This window comes from Phyllostomus discolor, chromosome 4 (assembly GCF_004126475.2).
Source record: "Phyllostomus discolor isolate MPI-MPIP mPhyDis1 chromosome 4, mPhyDis1.pri.v3, whole genome shotgun sequence".
Classification (NCBI taxonomy): domain Eukaryota; kingdom Metazoa; phylum Chordata; class Mammalia; order Chiroptera; family Phyllostomidae; genus Phyllostomus; species Phyllostomus discolor.
Window position 1 is genome coordinate 48,684,533 of NC_040906.2, and position 20,448 is coordinate 48,704,980.

General features: G+C 34.5%; 1 protein-coding gene across 5 annotated transcripts in view; it reads left to right on the forward strand.

The window, feature by feature from the left end:
• ATF2 (activating transcription factor 2) overlaps positions 1 to 20,232 on the forward strand; it is a 79,244-nt gene extending 59,012 nt beyond the window's left edge. For 4 of the 5 annotated variants that reach the window (XM_028511055.2, XM_036023267.1, XM_028511052.2 and 1 more), the window contains exons 11-14: positions 245 to 394; positions 3,356 to 3,562; positions 12,813 to 12,918; positions 17,669 to 20,232. In XM_028511055.2, the coding sequence (XP_028366856.1) occupies positions 245 to 394; positions 3,356 to 3,562; positions 12,813 to 12,918; positions 17,669 to 17,895 (690 nt within the window). In that variant the 3' untranslated portion in view covers positions 17,896 to 20,232. Of the gene's footprint in view, positions 1 to 244; positions 395 to 3,355; positions 3,563 to 3,985; positions 4,041 to 12,812; positions 12,919 to 17,668 lie in introns of those variants that run through there. The other variant, XM_036023268.1, reaches the window with a different exon arrangement.
• The last annotated feature ends 216 nt before the right edge of the window (positions 20,233 to 20,448 follow it).

Consider the following 20,448-nt stretch of genomic DNA (forward strand, 5'->3'; position numbering starts at 1 on the left):
TAGAATCTCTAGTACTACTAGACAAAAGGCTCAGGGAAGCTTTCCAAAGCTTTTGTTTATCTTATTGATATTTATAGTGATCTTAGGAATGTAACAAATTATGACAAATCAAAACTAACTTTAAAGCTGGGTGTGTTTATGCATTCCATAATAAATATCTTTTCTGGTTAATCAAAAAGTACGTTAAGAGTTGGATTTGGGTGGAAAGCAGAGAAGTTTTTTTAATTTAGTGTTTGCATTTCAGAGATTAAAAGCTGCTTTGACCCAGCAACATCCTCCTGTGACCAATGGTGATACAGTAAAAGGTCATGGTAGCGGACTGGTTAGGACTCAGTCAGAGGAATCTCGACCACAGTCATTACAACAACCAGCCACATCTACTACAGAAACTCCGGTATGTTCGTCACTTTTATCATTCAGCACTGTTACAATCCTTAAAACAAAACAAATACAGTGTAACTTAAATAACTATGTACTTTGAAAAAATTATTTCTGATTATGTTGCTATTCTGAAAATATAGAGGAAGCCTTAGGAAGAGGTAGTTCAGTGTACAAGTATTGACATTAAGTAAATAGTCCAGTCCATCATTCTGTCAAGTAATTACCACGTAGGATACCCTGTATATGTGTTGGCCTAACATGGCACAATGTGCACCATTACTTTACAAAAGAAATATTTTTTCTGTTAATTGTATTCAACAAGTAATGTGTATATGTAGCACATTACAAGCATAAATCAAATAATTCTTTCATTAAAATTTGTGAACCATCCCCAAAGGAAAAACTATGCCATGTGGCAGCTGTTTTTACTAGAGGCCCTTTTCACTTCTCTCTAGTTTGTGACTGCCTGTTAGATGATCAATACTTCTATAATAACGGTTGCTGTACTTCTGTTTAGTGTTTCAGAACTCTAGACCTTTTATCTTCTCTACCCTAAGAATGTTAGCATTGGCATTAAAAAGCAAAACTTTGCATTTAAATAAACACAGGCAAACGGCAAGTTTTAGAATGCCTCCTAAGCATAGGTATTTAGGTAATTCTATTTTATCTTTATGAAACTTCCGACAAAGTAGAATGTAGTTGTGGTTGTCATCCACTAAACAACTTTTACCAATTGGCCAAGAGAGAGGGAAAGTAAGTAAGTATATTTTATTGTCATAATTCAGGGGTTAGCAAGATGGCTCACAGGCCAAATGAAGCCCGGGGCTGTTTTTTTTTTTTTGTATGGTGTGCAAGCTAAGTGTGGTTTTTATTTCTTTAAAAGTTTATTTAAAAGGAAAGAAATAGATATAATTTATTGTCTTACACTAGCTATAGTTTCCCTGTCTAATTTTTATCTATATCTTTATATTTTATTTTATTAGGTGAAAGCTCCACTGTTATATCTCTAGTTTCTAGAATAGTTCATATATGTTTTTAATGAAGTGGAATGAATGAGTCAGTGAAAGAAAGGAAAGGAGAAGGTCCTTATGCTTCTCATTAGCCTCAAGTCCTTGTTAGGTGTAAAAATACACAAATGTAACTGTTACAGTTTCCACTTATCATACTTAGATTTGGCTTTTGCTGCAAAACTGAATTGTCAATTAAAAAAATAACTGTTCTCTCCTATTTAGCCAAATGAGTAAAAGAAAAAAAAAAACCCTGCTATGAGTTATGAGGATAAGGTAAAGAAAATATTTCAAGCTTGCCTTTCTTGAAGCTAGCCATAAAAATATTTTTCTAAAAGATTAACTTGGAATTATTATGTAAAATAATCTAACACTTAGTCTTTATTACAGTTAAAATATAGTATAAATGGAATAACCCTAGTGATTTTTAATGCTAGTTATTTGGAAAATGAATTAAATCATAACATGGTATTTTTTTGAGTTCATAGAGTGAAAACTAGTTGGTTATTTTCCTATAGAAGTTATCCTGAGCTTATATATAAGATTTTTGCCTATTATCTACATTAGGAGAAGATAGAAGTTTTATCTGTTCACACCATTTTAAAATATTAATTATAGGTAAAAGATCATTTTAGACTTCTTTGGATCATGTGCCTGTGGCCACAACGTGCTGTTCCCTTGCACCGTGCCCAAGGCTTCATTTCCTGTCTTCATATTCAGGTGTTCTGTGGTACAATTTTGGGACTTGTGAGAGGCTTGGAGGTATTTATTGTTCTGTGGTCCTAGACACTAGACAATATCACTGGTGAGTGAAGATTTCTGTCTCTGGCTGACCCGGGATAACCAGGCCAATCTGTTGGGAGGTGGGGAGATAAATTATAATGAAAATATGGACTCCTATGGGATCCTACCCACCAGGAAAATGAGCATTAATGAATCTAACCCTTAGAAAAAGATTGACCCTATATTTTAAAAACTGAAGACAAGCTGAGTTAGAATCACATGCTACATAATGACATTTTGGTCAGTGGCAGACTGCATATGTGGTAGTGGTTCTATAAGATTACAATATATGCTTACAAACAAATCTGTGATTAAAAAAAAAAAACGACACCAAATGACCATGGACATATTTCTAAGATTGACACCTCTTTCCAGAAGAGCCTCAGGGAGGTCCTTTATGAAGGATTCCAGAAGAAGCATGTTACAGGAGATGGCAGACCCTAAAGACCCTCCAGTGGGACCAGATGTGGAGGTGGATAGCAGTGGTGTTGATGGCCCTGACCCTGTTTAGGCCTGTGCTAATGTGTGTTTGTGTCTTAGTTTTTAATGAAAAAATTTCAAAAGTAAAAAAATAAATTTTTTGAATATCAATAAGTAAAAGTTATAGAATAAGAATATAAAGAAAGAAAATATTTTTGGCCCTGACTGGTGTAGCTCAGTTGATCAAGTGTGAGCTGTGAACCAAAGGGTCGCTAGTTCGATTCCCACTCAGGACACGTGCCTGGGTTGTGGGCCAGGTCCCCAGTATAGGTGTGCAAGAGGCAACCACACGTTGATGTTTCCCTCTCTTTCTCCTGCTCTTCCCCTCTCTCTAAAAATGAGGAAATAAAATCTTTCAAAAAAAGAAAGAAAATATTTTTGCACAGGTGTACAATGTGTTTTAAGCTAGATATTATTACAAAAGAATCCAGAAGTTTTAAAAAGTTCAGTGTGTAAAAGTTACAACAATTCAGGTTAATTTAACATTATTGAAGAAAAATGTTTTATAAATTTAGTGTATAATAAGTGTATAGTGTTTATAAAGTCTACGGTAGTGTATCATAATGTCCTAGGCCTTCACGTTCACTCACCAGTTACTCACTGACTTACCCAGAGCAACTTCTAGTCCTACAAGTTCCATTTATGGCAAATGCCCTGTACAGACACACCAGTCACTAAAACGCTTCCATTTCTGTTTATTGTAGGCTTCTCCAGCTCACACAACTCCACAGACCCAAAGTACAAGTGGTCGTCGAAGAAGGGCAGCTAATGAAGATCCTGATGAAAAAAGAAGGAAGTTTCTGGAGCGAAACAGAGCAGCGGCTTCAAGATGTCGACAAAAAAGGAAAGTCTGGGTTCAGTCTTTAGAGAAGAAAGCAGAAGACTTGAGTTCATTAAATGGACAACTGCAGGTATGGTACATAAATATAAATTTTGTTTTATCTGCTTGTTTTAGTAATCATGAACACAGCTCTTCCTTTCCTAGTTAGCCACCTAAATATTTTAGGACACCATGTTGGGTGTGTAGAGAACCTATAATAAAGCCTAATTTTATAAACCTATTTCGATACTGAGATGAAGTAATAGAAAACTTTCAACACTGATACAGCGAAGATTTTAAATTTAATTGTGTAGTACAAAAGTACTTAAACTTTATAAAGTTGTGGTAATAAAGTTCAAAGAATCTTAAAATTAAAAACATCACTGGTATTTTACTTTCATGTTCATTTTCTGGTTTGTTTCACAACAGTAAAGTTGCTTTAAGTAATGGTGTCCTTAAGTTCTTTTCTTTGAATTATAAATTTTTGTTTTGTTTTGTTTTGTTTTATTTAAAGTGAATATAGTGCTCAAGAAAGGTGCCAGATTGACAGCTTTGGAAACTGAAGGACTCTTATTATCCACAGAACAGGTACAATGTGGCCAGTGGCAATAGAAATCATTTTATACTGCCCTGCCGATGTGCCTCAGATACATTTCTTAGGAACCTCATGGGTATAAAGCTTTAAGGCTCCTTCCCATTCAGTCTTTGGTAAGATTTCCAATGGGGGAGCACCAAATCTATTTTCTTCCTTCTTTTCTTCTTCTTTTTTTTTTAAAAATGTTGAGAATGTTCTCCAGTAAAATCTTCTAAACTACCAATCAGTGAGCATCGACTAGAAAATTATGTTAATGAGTTATAGTTGTTATTGATCAGCCTTCAGAGTTAATTCATTTCCAGTTAAAAACATATCTTTCTATATAATTGGTAATAACTGCTCTCTTCTTAAACCTGTGTATCTTTAAAGATGTCACTAATATAAATGTCTATTTAAATGCTTAGGAAAGGTTTTTAGCATCAGGGATAGCATTTAATCTGTAATATAAATTTTATAACTTAAAGATTCTTCAAATGTGAGGCAGACATCTTTTTTTTTTAAGATTTTATTTATTTATTTTTAGAGAGGGAAGCGAGGGAGAGAGAGACAGACAGACAGACAGACAGACACATCAATATGTGGTTGCTGGGGACCATGGCCTGCAACCCAGGCATGTGTCCTGACTGGGAATCGAACCTGCGATGCTTTGGTTCGCAGCCCGCACTCAATCCACTGAGCTACGCCAGCCAGGGCAGCAAATATCTTTTAATACTGTGTTGTGATTTGAATATTGACATGTTAGTTTTAGAACAAATTGTCTTAGAAAACATATTTTAACCATTTAGAAAAAATTTAAACATGATTTACATCACAGAGATTTCAAGTGTATACTCATATTTTTAGAAAACATTAATTTTTAAGGAAAATATGAATATTTTTCCTCTTAAATTCAGTGAAACAAATTATAGGTATCAATTTATTTATACACTATAAAAATATACATTCTTTACCAGGTCTTTTATAATATTAACTTTTTAAAAACTATTTTAATTATTAAATTTTCAAAGAATATTCATTTTATATTAACAAAGGTGATTTAAGTATATATATTTTTTCTTTTCTGTTTTTAACTAACAAGATCATTCTTCCAGATGACTAAGGCTACTTACAGTTGTAGGACATTGAACATTGTTAGTCTCAGTTGTCTTACCTGTGGAACAGAGATGGCACTGCTAATCTCCTCTGGATTGTTGCATAAATCGCTTGAGTATTTTTAGATACATAAACTTTTAATTGTAGTAAGATAAATTTATTAATTTTTTCCTATGTAATTTGGCTTACTTGCCTTTTTAAGAAGTGAAAATGTTTGAAAATTATAAATGGTATATAATTATAAGGTCTCATTTACAGGGTATTGTACTTTAGGTTGGGCCAGTTTTCTGCTTTGACCCAAGTTTTTGCAGCATTAATAACTTTTAGTGAGGTATTGCTTTTTCCTTAGTTATACTGCAGAGCTGGTCATCATTATTAATAGCGATGGTACTTTATTATTTGAAAAAACCTTGGAAAATTCAGAATTTAAAATAAATGTAATCTTTTTTTATTAACTACATTTTTCCACTATACAGACTATGATTAAAATACCATTGTAAAATGTGTTACATTTTTATATTTCCCAAGTCAGGTAGATATTTCTTGGAGAAATAAAGGCAAGATTTATCATCTAAGTACAAGCTACACATCATTTTCGAAGCATGAAACTTTTAAATAGAAGTCAAATTCAGGAAATCACTAAGTTAACTAAAGTTTTATTCAACTGTAGAGCTTAATACTTTAAATTACAAACAAAACAAAATCAATATTTTTAATCATTAGAAACTGGTGATGATGGCATGATAATTAGATAAGAAAGTATTCAGTTTTAGAGGTGCATACCAAAATATGAACAGAGGTGAAATTATATATTGTCAGGGATTGTTGTTAAAATACTTATTCAAAAAAGAAAAAGAATAGGGTCCATTTATATGTATTAACCTGAGAAATTGTAATTTATCGTTGTGGGGGAAAAGAAGGTTGCTAGAAATAGTCTAAATGTCCGTCAGTGGATGAATGGGTAAATAAATTGTATATACATACATTGGTATATTATTTAAGCATAAAAAGGATAGAAAGCACATGCTGCAATGTGGATGAACCTCAAAACATGCTTCAGTGAAAGAGGCTAGACACAAAGTCACATATTTTGTGACTCCACGTACATGAAATATCTAGAACAAATAAATCCATAGAGACAAAATGGAGATGGGTTGCTGTGGGACACTGGGGAGAGGAGAAAAAGGAGAAACTGATGAGTGGGTAATAGGTATTATTTTAGAGTGGTAGAGATATTTCATAAGTAGATTTGTAAATTACTTTGTAAATGTACTAAACATCGCTGAATTACTATTAGAAAGGGGAATTAAGAAAAAAGTCCCATTCACGATTACTTCAAAAAGAATAAAATACCTAGGAATAAATTGAACCAAGGAGGTAAGAGACCTGCATTTGGAAAATTTTAAGACACTGAAGAAAGAAATTGAATATACAAATAAGCGGAAGCATATACCATGTTCATACATAGGAAGAATTAACATCATTAAAATGTCCATACTACCCAAAGCAATCTATCCATTCCACACAATTTCTATTAAGATACCAATGCCATATTTCACAGAACTAGAACAAATATTCCAAAAATTTATATGGAACCATAAAAGACCTTCAATAACAATAGCAATGTTGAGAAAAAAGAATGAAGTTGGAGGAATCACACTACCTGATAACTAAATTTGATGTAGATTTGTTGCTCTGTTCACTCAGTCATTTTGAATGAGATGGCCACACAGTACACATGCTCACTCAATGACATCTACCACCCCTACTGACTATTATAATGAAGTCATCATTGTTCACACATGCACATTCCAGTCCACTCTTCTTGGCTGCCAGCTTACATCAATGTCACGGAAACTGTTCTTGTTATATTACAATGGTTGGACTTTTTCATATACAATAAGAAGTTTAATGAATGCTGGTGACTGTTCATATTTTTACCAAATATATATTAGGGTTTTTTAAATATTATTCAACTTTATTGCCCCAGTCACAAAATTTATTATGTTTTAGCTTTCTAAAAGCATTACTAAAAAGGCAATTTTATCAAATTGGATTAGAGATATTTAGGGTAATCTTGACTAAGAATTAGATGCTGTTAATCATAAATTATATTTTTATGGTAATATATGATTTTTGTTGTCTTTTATTTGAAATCATTTTAACCTTTTTATGGCTTTGTCTTTCAGTCATACACATTTGGGGGGTTAGTTTTCAGTTTACAACATCAACACGTTTCCTTTATGAACAAAAAGCTGACTCTCTACCAACTGTGACTCCTTAACCATTACTCTGTGGATAAAGTTTGGGGATTTTGGTGTGGATTTTGGTTTTAAAACTTAAGTATTGCAAAATGTGTGCGAAGTAGAAGTTCCAGAAGTTTATAGGAGCATTCTTTGATAGCTGGATATGTGAAAAGTTTTATTCGTAGGTTAATGATATGAAATTGGAGGAATAGGTGGACGCACCGTAACTCCTCGTACAACCAAGATTAGAAAACCAATAATTTACAACAATAATTTACTATCAGAATAACACCCAGATCCGGCAGAGGATTTATCTGAATGGAAGTCGGGCAGCCAAGAAGTTGAAGTAGACGCATTCATCCGGACTGGTAGGAGAAGACCAGCCGGGCGGGCGCGGGGCTGGCTTGGGTCGGCGGCGCGCGGAGGTCGGGGGAAGTTTGGCTCGAAATCGGCGCAAAAGCCATCCGGCGCGCAAGAAGGCAGCGGCGATCACTGAGTACACAAGCTGCGGCTGGCAGGCCCAGAGGGGTAGCGATTATGGACCAGGGCAGAGCTCGAGGCCTGGAAGACCAGACAAGGGTCTAAGTCCAGGGGAACGGAACTACCGCCATTGTTTTCTCCCGCCCCGCTCCCGCCCCACCCCCACATATAACGTCACAATCTAGCGACTGGGGTGCCCAGCCCCAGTGAGCACCTAAGGCTCCGCCCCCCACCGTAACAAGAGCAACCAGACCGGAAAAAAAAAAAGAAAGGAGAGACCGGGGGGAAAAAATGTTTTCAACAGAGCAGATCAGTCCCCCAGGACTCATCCTTTTGAGCGACCAAGAATTAGCCAATCTATCAGATGCGCAGTTCAAAACACTGGTGATCAGAAAGCTCACGGAACTGGTTGATTTTGGACGAAATTTAGATGAAAGAATGCAGATTACCATAAAACAGATGCAGGAAGACACGCGGAGGAGAGCCAATAGTGAAAGGAAGGAATATGAGTCTCAAAACAATACAGTGGACCAGAAGGAAGATAGAATTAACCAAGCAGGAAAGCATGATGAAATAAGAATTCAAAAAATTGAGGAAAAGATTAAGAGCATCCAAGACACCTTTAAACGTCCCAATATCCGAATTATAGGGGTACCAGAATTGGAAGGGGAAAAGCAACAGATTGAGCATGTATTTGAACAAATAATAAAGGAGAACTTCCCCAATCTGGCAAAGGGAACAGTCTTCCAAGAAATCCAAGAAGCTCAGAGAGCCCCAAAGAAGTTGGACCCAAGAAGAAACACACCAAGGCACATCATAATTACATTAGCCAAGGTAAAAACGAAGGAGAGAATCCTAGAAGCAGCAAGACGTAAGGGGACAGTAACCTACAAAGGAGTTCCCATCAGACTGTCAGCTGATTTCTCCAAAGAGACCTTACAGGCAAGAAGGGGCTGGAAAGAAATATTCCAAGTCATGAAAGACAAGGACCTACATCCCAGATTGCTCTATCCAGCAAAGCTCTCATTTAGAATGGAAGGGCAGATAAAGTGCTTCTCAGATAAGGTCAAGTTCAAGGAGTTCATCATCACCAAGCCCTTATTTTATGAAATGCTAAAGGGACTTATCTAAGAAAAGAAGATAAAGAAAAGACATGTATAGTAAAAGGACAGCAAACTCACAAATATTAACAACCACACCTAAAGCAAAACCAAAAGAAACTAAGTAAACAACTAGAACAGGAACAGAACCACAGCAATGGAGGGCACATGGAGGGTTAGCAGCAGGGGGGTGGGAGGAGGAGAGAGGGGGAAAAGGTATAGAGAATAAGTAGCATAGAATGTAGGTTGAAAATAGATAGGGAGAGGGCAAGAATAGTACGGGAAATGTAGAAACTAAAGAACTCATAAGTATGACACATGGACATGAACTAAAGGGGGAAATGTGGGTGGGAGGGGGGCACAGGGTGGAGGGGAGAGAAGGGGGAAATGGGACAACTGTAATAGCATAATCAATAAAATATATATTTAAAAAAAATGATATGAAATTGGTTTTGTTGATCAGCCCATTGACTATAGGAATAGGATCAAATCTTTAGTATTTATCACTTGAAATAGAAAGGACTCACAACAATTTAAGATGCTGTATAATGCCTGTTTTAATTCCTGGGGCAGGGGGTGGGGATAGTAAGTATCCTATTATACTACTGTCTTCCTTCTCCCCTCAGAATTTTTAACTACATATGGTGGGGGGATGGGCAGCTACTAGTGATGCTACCTGTACCTCATACATTTTATTAAGATTTGGAGACCTAGTACTTCTTTTTACTAGCCTTTACTAAAAATCTTTCTCTCCTGTCTGTCAGTTATAGAATAACGAGAGAAGATACAGAAAAGTATGTTGTAACTGTGCTATGCAAATACTACTTATTATTCATTCTGTCATTAAGCATCTGTTGTATGCAGGACATGTTATTAGACACAGGGAATATAATAGTGAAAAAGACATTGCCCTTGCACTTATAAAATTTGTGGTCTACCAGAGGACACAAACATGAAAGAAGTAATTACAGTATGAGAAGAAGGAAGGGTCATTCATTTTTGTTTTGAAAAATATTTTCAAAATTAAACACTGTTGTCTATATTTCTATTGTAGACAAAAAACTATTTTGTTCTCAAGTGTAAGGTTTTATATCCATGGCAACCTTTGGAACTGTTCAGTAGGAATCTTAATATTTGATCATTGATTTTTATGAAGACTAAACATGAGAAAAATTAGATCTTTAGCAATGAGAAATTCCACAAAGAAGAAATCATCTAACATTATTACTGTAATTTTGGGGGTAGTGGCTGAACTAGTAAGTCAGAGGTCATAAATTTGTGGATTACCTGGTCATCATCTGTGGCCAGATATCAGTAAGAAGTTTTGGTTGATTGATGGGTTGGCTACCCTAACATGATTTCATCAGTCCAATCTGCTGTAGATAAACTCTAAAATATTTGTGTATTAGTATGAAATCAATTTTTGAGTACCTAAAAATAGAATGGAGCAATAGTAAGACAATGCCAAAATAATGCACATTTTATTTTTTACCAGCATAATTTTTTCAGCATCTGCTTTATCTTACCAAGTATGTTTTACTTTGATTAGAAAAAATCAAAATTGCTCACATTTGAATGGGACTTTGACATCTTCATGTTTTCATGTCCTTTATTTTACTTTACCTTTTTTTTTTTTTTTTTTTTTACCCTTGGACATAGAATTTCCATGGTCCTCTATAATGTAACTGTGTACTTAGCCTGTGCCAGGCTGTGCTGTGACGCTCTGAGCATACAAAGAACAAGAATCCTGCCCTGGAGAAAGCCCCAGTATGACATAGGTGGCAAACTAGTAAACCAAAAATCATAGTCCATCGTGATAAGTGCTGTGTTAGTACACACACTCACGGCTGTGGGAGCAAAGAAATGGATATCTAACTTCTTTTCCTGCGCAAGCTCACTCTATGTTGAGTTGACTTTTACGGATGAGTAGAATAGTTAGCAAGGCAAAAAGGAAAGATTTTCTAGGTAGAGACAACAATATGTGTTCAGGTAGCCATATAAAATTTCTATTTTTTATAGGTAAAAATGATTAAGTATTATTTCATGGGTTCAAACTAATGGGAAGGATGGCCACATGTACCAGATTATAAAATGTATATGCTTGATATACATATCCAGCCCTATTTTATATTACACAAATTAATGAGAGAAACTTATAGACATGGGTCTCAAGATTAAGTTGACAGAGCAGACAGAGGGAGAAGCTTTCTTGGAAGTTATATGTCGTTATTAATTCATTAACATGGTTTCTCATCAATAGTGTCATTAATAAAGTGCTACAATTAGTGTATTGACACTAATGACTGCACTATTTCATAAAAATGAGTTTTCTAAAATAAGTTTAGTTTTAAAACAAAACTTGTAAGTTTTCCCTTTAGTACTTTGATTGCTATGAACCCATTTTTGTCTCAAGTACAATATTTTAAACAATTTAACCTTTTTATTAATGGTTTGTATTTATTATAAGCATCAATTTTTGATGTGTGCTTTAAAATAGTGTTGCCGTCCATTATTATTGGGGTATGAGGAACTATTTGACCCAAGAGACTTACCTTTAGATTGCTTATTTTTATTCTTTTGATTTTTGTATTTGTCATTTATCACATCAGCAGGCATAATGAGTCAAATCTGCTAAATTATTTTACATTAAAGGAGACTGAGGGGTGGAAAACGAAGTGCTGTTGCTTTTATGTACACTCATTTGCTGTATTTATTCAATTTTGGGTTCATGGATGAAATCTGCATAGTTAAGGTTAATGTAAGTCCAAATAAGGAGAGGTATTTGTAAATTAAAATTTTTATGTTACCAATTTATTAAATTCATATTATTTCTAACTCTTGAGTATTGGTAGTAATCACTGATCTATATGTCTTTAATATTTGGGGTTGACTGAGCGAAATTAACTGGACTCTGAATTTGGAACTTTTACAACAGGGTTGTCAAACTCATTTTCACTGGGGGCCATATCAGCTTTGCGGTTGCCTTCAAAGGTCCGAATGTAATTTTAGGACTGTATAAATGTAACTACTCTTTAACTGTTAAGCGAGAGCTCGGGGCTGCCACTGGGTAGAAACAAGGTGGAGGGCCGGATTCAGCCCACAAGCCCTGTGTTTGCCCTCTGTGTTTTGCAGAGAATCTTCCAGATTAATGCATACAAAACAAAAGCTGATGTGTTCAGTCCATAATAAGGAATAGGGAAAATTACCATTGATTTATCAGACTTAAATTTAGATATGAACGAATTGCCTAAGTAAAAGGCAACTAAGCCATTTAGATATTACAACTACTCCCATTGGTTTCATGTCCAACACAGTGCCTTGAAATGCATTTTAATTATCCATGATTGATTGATGTTGTGGTTTCCCATATGGAGCTTTTTCAAGTTTCCAGAAAACTAGAAACTTGAGTTTTCAGGATAAATTTTTCATTTTCAAGTGAATAGAGTGACTAAAAATTTATCCTGACTCCTTCGATGTTGCTGATTTTTTATGTAATCAAAAGAACATCTAACATATATATAATAAAAATGCCTTATATTCAATACATGTAGTATATATAAGTAGTCCCAAGGCAAACGATAATGTAAAAACTTTGAAATATGCTATCCGGTTGTGGTATTAAATTTTTATAAATTCTGCAGTTTTTATTCAAATGCTCAAATATAAAAACTGATGTGTACTGATTAAACATTTAAGCAGCATATTTTGTTTATTCCTTGATATTCTGTTTAAGATACCCAATTTCACTATCTTAATCTTCACTTGTTTTAAACAGTAAGAAATGTTTACTCTGATGTTGGTAAGGTCCATAACTCGTTTCTTCTCCAGAGTGAAGTCACCCTGCTGAGAAACGAAGTGGCGCAGCTGAAACAGCTTCTCCTGGCTCATAAAGATTGCCCTGTAACCGCCATGCAGAAGAAGTCTGGCTATCATAGTGAGTAATGGTCCGTTACCTGTAGCCTCAGGCTACACCCGTGGAATGCTGCCACGGTGAACCAAGCTAGCATTAAAAAGACTGAAATTCTCATATTTAATATTAAATATCAGTTCCATGAGGTTATGGAATCAGGGTATTCTTCTTAGAATTTAGAGTTTTTGAGTTTTCCTATTTCTAGTTTTTTTTCCTAGGGATTGCTGTAGATCAACGCAATGGGTTAGTTAATAATTTAAAATGTACTGTAAGTACTGATGATCATTTTGTTTATCTTCCTTGGAACGCTTTGTCTTAGATTGACAGGGCGAAACATTTCCAGTCTTTGTTCAGTAATGATTGTTTTAAATGAACTGTTTTTTCTTAATATATAGTTTTTGTTTACAGTAGCAAATCCTATTGTTCTTAGATATCAGCATTGTGCGATTTTTTTATTGTTGTGAACCTTTATATTGAATTTCACTAGTTATAAAAAGGCTAAGATAGAACAGTATTTAAATTATCTGCTTATCAGTTTCCTCTTAAATGGTTTTCCTGAAAAATGAGATTCTTCTGTTTTCAGCAATTCAGAGGTTAATTGTGGTTTTTCCTTTGTAATGTCCTTCTTTTTGATAATATGCACAATGTTGAAACCAGCTGTTACTCTTGAGTAAATGGCCAATTTTGTCCATTGTACACAAATTTGTAACAAATAACAGAGCTGGGAATGCATTAGGCAACATTCATAATATATAACCCACAGCTTTCATTTTTATGATTTAGTGATATTTCAGGGTATTTGTAAATGTGAAGATTGTTTCAACCATATGTATCCACTTCATTTTAATTTGCCAGTGTCAGTAATTCAAAGGGAAAGAAACATTTTGTATTGGACGCAAGCAGTTCCTCAGGTGCTCACGATAAAACTTAATGGCCACCATCTTTACTTGTAGTCATTGTAAGCAGTTTCATCACAATAGGCAATATTTTTTAATTTAAAAGTTTCAGTAGATTTAGCAACTCTCTATTGCCATATATATTTAGAACATTGATTTTTGTCACTTTTGGGCAAATAAATCTCAGTCCTTTGATATCTAATCATTTTGACAGGATGGTGAAACACATTGTTGAGTAAATGGGACCCATATAGAAATATGTTTGGAATTTGTATTAACAATGATTGCTGCAGGGATGAGGTTATTATGGCTCCCATCTGACTTAACAACATAATTTCCTACAGAAGCTACTGAGCTCAGCATTATGCATACATGATTTTCTTCACGAGAGAGTTCTCTTGAATTTTGATAGTTCAAAATGTAATGTACAGTTGATTCTATAAAATTAGAAAATTACCTCATATTGCATGCAATTCAAAATTACCTGCAATTTTTAAAACCTAGGTAATTTGTTGGATAATCCCAACAGTTTTCTCTCTATTCTCTAGGCAGTATTATATTCAACAAATGTAAGCCAATTTTTCATTTTAAGAAATAATTTATAAAGGAATTTTTAAGTGCATAGATGCATGAACTTATGTCCTATGCCTTTAAGTAAACTAAAAACCTAGATTAATAAGTTTTAGTGAATGTACAGGGGCTGCTTGAGTATGGGTGGTAGGGTAATAATATGGGTGTAATAATTCATAGTTTTAATTTGAATATTTCACCTAAAATGTCATATGGTATGCCTGAGTGGGATAGTGATATGTTACAGAATTACATGCTTATGATTTTGTAATAAAGGAACATTCTTTGTGCTGGACCCTGTGTATTATACTAGGTTGTGAGAATGCAAGACATTTTTATTTTGGAAACTATACCTACCTTTTTTTTCCTGTCTGGTCATCTAAATAATCAGATTAACTGGAGTATAGTTCTAGCACAAAATTAGTTCTCTTCAGCTCTTGGGAGATAATAGGATTTTGTGGAAATTTTAAAGTAATTTCTATTTTGGAATTTGTAGTCTTTGGAAAAAATCTGATTTCTCTGTTGTTTAGTGCTTAAATACAGAGATTGACTAAGTGCATATTTAAATCTTTTAGAAAACATGGCGAAATTTACAAATACCTAATGCTATTCATCCTGTTGCACACAGCAATTGCTAATGGTGAGCTTCAGTGCTAGTTAATTCCTTCAAAACATTTAATAGAGAAAACTAAGGTTCAGTAGAAGCTAAGGAATATTACAAAATTTTGTGGGTAAAGGTGACAGTTAAAGTCACACTGTCACAGGGTAGCAGTTTTAACACTGAAAGTCGTGCATCCTAGGAAACCCAGCCATGGGAAAACTGACAGTCGGCACTGTAACAGTCAGATAGTATCAACTGTCAGTAAAGATATGGTACATTCTGAATGTTTGAGTTTCATGAAGAAGAAAGCTCAAGAGTGATCATATTGCCATTAATTCATATTCTCTGGAGTGCTGAACATAATTAAAATTGTATTATAGTTGTTTCCATAGTCATAAGTGGGAAAGATAATTTTGAGACATAATTGAGAGCTTATCCAGATGCGGCGAAAGTAAGTTTACAGGTGTGAGTTCACAGAACACAGAATCTATTGTATTATTTATTTATTATTTATTACTACTTATTAATTACTATATTTTGCATATGAACAACTGTAAACCTACTCTTGCCCCCCCCCCCGCCCCGTATTTTCAGTACGAAAATATACGTGAACAGACGTAGAGAAGAACTTCAGAGAGTGAATTGTCAAACAGCTGGTTTCTTTAACTTCTGTAGGCTGAAAATGGCTCTTGGAGTGCTGTAAGGTCTCTATCTTTCTTGTGCTTGGGATCATACTGGTAATTTTTCTCTGCTCACCTTCTAGAAGTAGTGGTAGATGCAAATATAACACATTGTAGTTATTTTATGTATGAAATCTATAATTACAGAACTTATAACTGAGTACCTGTTCTTTGTACATACAGCCTAAAATTTAGTTTACCTAATTCTGAAAGACTGGAGATAATCATTGTCCCTCAGAATTTACTGTTTAATTTTGAGTCATTGCCTTCACTATACGTTTACATTTCCTTGTTACACTTATCAGATCAGCCTCTATTTCTGAAAGGTGGTGCATCCCTGGAACTTAACGTTGAGAGTAAGGTCAGTTTTTGCCCTGTTGAAGAAATAGTGAAAAAATAAAAACGAGGGCTTTTTAGTAGTCTGTAGTGTTTTCTCTGAACACATAACTATTATGTTGGCTATGCACTAAAAACTCCGTTTTATAACATTTGTTATAATTTTAAAAGAATTACTGATTGTGATTTTTTATTTATATCCTAAGGTCAAATTTTTATATAAGGGTAGGTGGTGTTTTGCATTCATAGCAGATTATGGAGAAGATAGGATTCTATCTCACATACATTTTTAAAACTGCTTTTCAAAAATGCATGAATTGGGGAAAGTATGTCAAAATTCTATAAGAATTACTATATTCTAGAAAACCCTCAAAATAGGGAGTTTTATTTGAACAAAAGTGCTTTGTAAGGTTCCTCCCCCTCCATCTTCTATATTATGAATCATGGGATAAGTCCTGCTTCATAAGGTCCATAGTCTTTTAATAATGGACACTCAGGGGGAGGACTTAGCCACTAGTAAGCAGGCTAGTGTGCATTCCCAGATTTGATGGAAAAGCCTGCTAAATAAAAATTATTTCAATGACAAGTGAACAAGACAAGGTGCAAAAGAATATATCTAGTATGATACTGTTTTTAGAATGTCCAGTAATAAACAAGCTAAACACTGTTGTTATGGATACATACCTATTTGCTAAAACTTCACAGAAAAAAAACAAGGGAATGGTTAAAGAAATATCAGAGTGGCAATTATGTTTGGTAAGGAGAGCAGCTTATGGGAAACTTCAGGGTTATTCGCAATGTTGTCTTAAGTTGGGGCTGGGTTCACAGGTATCTGTGTTAACATTGTGTCTCATAACTCATATACATTGTAACTGTGTGTTGTGTGTGTCAGAATTTTCAGTAAATGAAGTTACTGAATTCTGTTCTCAAAATAAGATATGGGAGATTTGTCATTCACACCTACAAATGGGTAGATTTATTTTCATAAATATTTAGATTGCCCTTTTCTGAGTTTCTTTTCAGTTGCAGTATCTAGAGTTTTTAATAGATTTTTATTTGAATCTCAATTAATGCATGCAACTATAATAGCTGGTGGCATTTGGATTCTAAATACTGCTTACACTTGTTGTGTATGCATCATTAGAATCAGGTGTTGTAGTCATCCATTGCTGCAGTAGATGGAAAGTCAACCAGAATAAAAATAGTTCTAGAAACTGCGGAGGGAATAATTTGAAGATATAATTTGTATGGAAGAATTCATTTTGTTCATGCATGTGGAAATACATTTGTTTATCTGTTAATAAGAATGGATATAGCCAAACAGATTGGTTTTGTTAGATGTGTTGTTTGTAAGTGTTTGCTTATAGCTGTAGGAGTCTATCTCCCAAATCCCTACCACAGCCTCTTTAACACTCGCCGTTTAGTAGATATTTTTTCTTCAGCTTTATTGCTGAGGCACCGGGCACCCAGATGTTTTTACGTGCATGGTCGTGCCTCCCTTCAACCTGTTGAAGGTAAAATCGCCCACTTCATGACTTCGAGCCAAGCCACCTCTCAGTTACTCAGTTCCCATCAGACTGACTTGTCTAAATAACCGATCTTGTAACTTTTTACTCTGTTTATTGACTCAGCCTACTCATACCTTCTTACACTGTTTAAGAAACTGAGAGTTTTTCTTTTTTTCTACTCAGCTGCGGATAAGGATGATAGTTCAGAAGACTTGTCGGTGCCAAGTAGTCCACATACTGAAGCTATACAGCATAGTTCCGTCAGCACATCCAATGGAGTCAGCTCCACCTCCAAGGCAGAAGCTGTAGCCACGTCAGTCCTCACCCAGATGGCGGACCAGAGCGCAGAGCCTGCCCTTTCACAGATTGTTATGGCTCCTTCCTCGCAGGCACAGCCCTCGGGAAGTTGATTAGAAACCTGCAGTGCAGCAGCTTTAGAAACTTACTAGTGACTTCAAAGGGAAATCAAGGAAAGACCAGTTTCCACTTATGCGAAGTCTGTGGTTGTAAATTTTTTTTTTACTTGAAATTAAATTTGGCTCTAAAGTTGGTGTAGCAGCAGTTGATGATCAGACTGAACAAAAGTTTTTAGTCTCTGGAAAAAGACTGATTTTGATTTTTTTATAAATATTGTTAGATTTATTAATTTTTCTGTGCTCAGTGTATAAATTGTATTATAATTCATCGTGGTTTATTTCATTTTTAATTTGGTGGTGTTTTAAAAAATGGGGGTGTTACTGAATTTCTCTTCCCACTTCCATTTCTTTTGACCACCTCTTAACCCTCAACTGTGATGGTAATATTGTTATATCATTTATACCAAAGTTCTGCTTAAATCCCTGTTGACTTTGTAATGTTAACAAAGTCATAAAGCACTAGCAAGAGAAAGAAATTTGCTTTTAACCTTTTTGCCTTTTATTTTGCACATTATGCAAAAGGAAGAACATTAGAGAACACTTTTTAAGTAAGTGAAACATGGTGGAAGACATACAGTGCTTTTATGCACACTCTTAAACTCTTAGATCAAGACCATTAATAGTGCATTTTTTCTTTTTAAAGATTTTAAGTAGACATGAATTTTGGAATCCTTATCATTTCAAAAATGACTATTTTTCAAGTCTTAAATTCAATATTTTAAACCTTATGTTTTGAGGCTATAAAATATGAAATTATGTAATATACAATACAGGGTTATCACATATCTAATAATTTTTTTTGAAATTAGGTTTTTGGGTTTTTTTTGCAGATTTCAGGTTTCAAACTGAGAAGTTTATGCATAATCAAGTATGGTATGGTTGCCAGAAAAGCCTAAAAATTACTACTTAGAAAATTTAAGACTGTTTACCCCCATTGTCTTGTACTTGCAAGCTAACTTGTACTTATCCTTGTGAAAGCACTGTCATCTTTTAGTAGCAAATTTTGATAATGTTTCTTGTGGGAAAAAAATCAGTATCTTTAGAACAATGTAATTATAATGTGGGAAGCAAGAGTGAAAGAGAGAGAGAGAGAGTGTATGTGTGTGTGTGTATGTGTGTATCTTTCAATAGTTTATGCCAGCAATCTTTGCTTGAATGTTTAACGATGCCTTCAGTGTGATGCTGGCCAATAGGTGATTGCAATTTAAAACGTCATTACTGTGCAGGCTTGGATAACTAACATTCCATGATGTAGTTTGTTTCTGATGAGATGATTGTAGGTACACTTTTCTCATTATCCAGTCATCTGTGGGATGCTGAGTTTTCTAATGTGCCATTATCTATTTTTATTCTGCAGTTACGTTCAAAATACAGTACAATATTTTAAAATAGACTAAATTGTTAAAAATTTAAAAGTAGTAGATGTGTGTAAGAAAACTTTGTAAAATAGTGATGAGTCTTACCCAGTAGCAACTTCTGGCATTCAAGCAGGATTCCATTGTGTAAATACCTGTAATGCATTTATAGTAAGTTGTGTAGTTTGTTCTGCATCCATACTACACTATTTGCGAAAGTCTCAGTGCCATCTCCTAATGAGACTGACATTTAAAAACTTGTATGGAATATACTTGATAATTCGAGGAAATATCCCACCTGCCTAAGTTCCAGACTGGGAAACATTCAAATTATACAAACGACATTTCAGGACTTTTAAGTTATGAAGATAAGAAGAATTTTATTGTTTGGCTTATTAAAACAACATTTTTAGTGGATAATTCTACTTTTAAGTTTTTTTATTTTTAACTGATTTTATAATGTTAAAGTAATCAATTTCTAATCATGATTTTGCCATAGTTATGCTAAGGAGTTGATCTCAAAGGCACAAAATATGAATTCTACAAGAAGGCTATTTTTTATTGTAGTTTGAATGGGTTAGGAAAAGCCTCCTCAATTTTTCTCTCTCCTAAGTCCAGTTCAGTGCATTTTCCTTTCATTTTTATTATTTATGCAAGTTAAAGTTCTTTGATAACAGAAATTCTTGCAACTGTAAAATAAAGCTACATAGATGTAAGAAGTCATGTAAATGGTTAATGAGCTTACCAACGTTAGCAAAACCTTCATTGTAAATCAGTCTGTACTCAGCAAATAAAAATCATTATTAGTTGTATAAACACAAATTTCATTTTGACTTTCAGGATGTCACACTACTTCTGTACCTAGCATTTTGAGTCCTTACATTTGCAATGTTATACAAACTGTACTATTTTCTTTTATGTGCAGTTTGCATGAGTAAACCATCAGAGAATAAATTCTATCTTTAAATTATGTTCATAATTTGCTTGTTCTTACTTATCTTTCATAAAATAGCATCACCTGATATTCTGTTTCTGTGATAAAGTACATTCCTTTCCCAAGACCTTTCAGCTGCCGGGTACTCGGGCGTTATTCCTCTTTCCCGGCATTCACTTTAGCCTCATTCATGTACAGTGATCTTGGGTGTTCCCAGCTCAAAACATTTCTTCAACTTCAACCACGCACAGACCCACC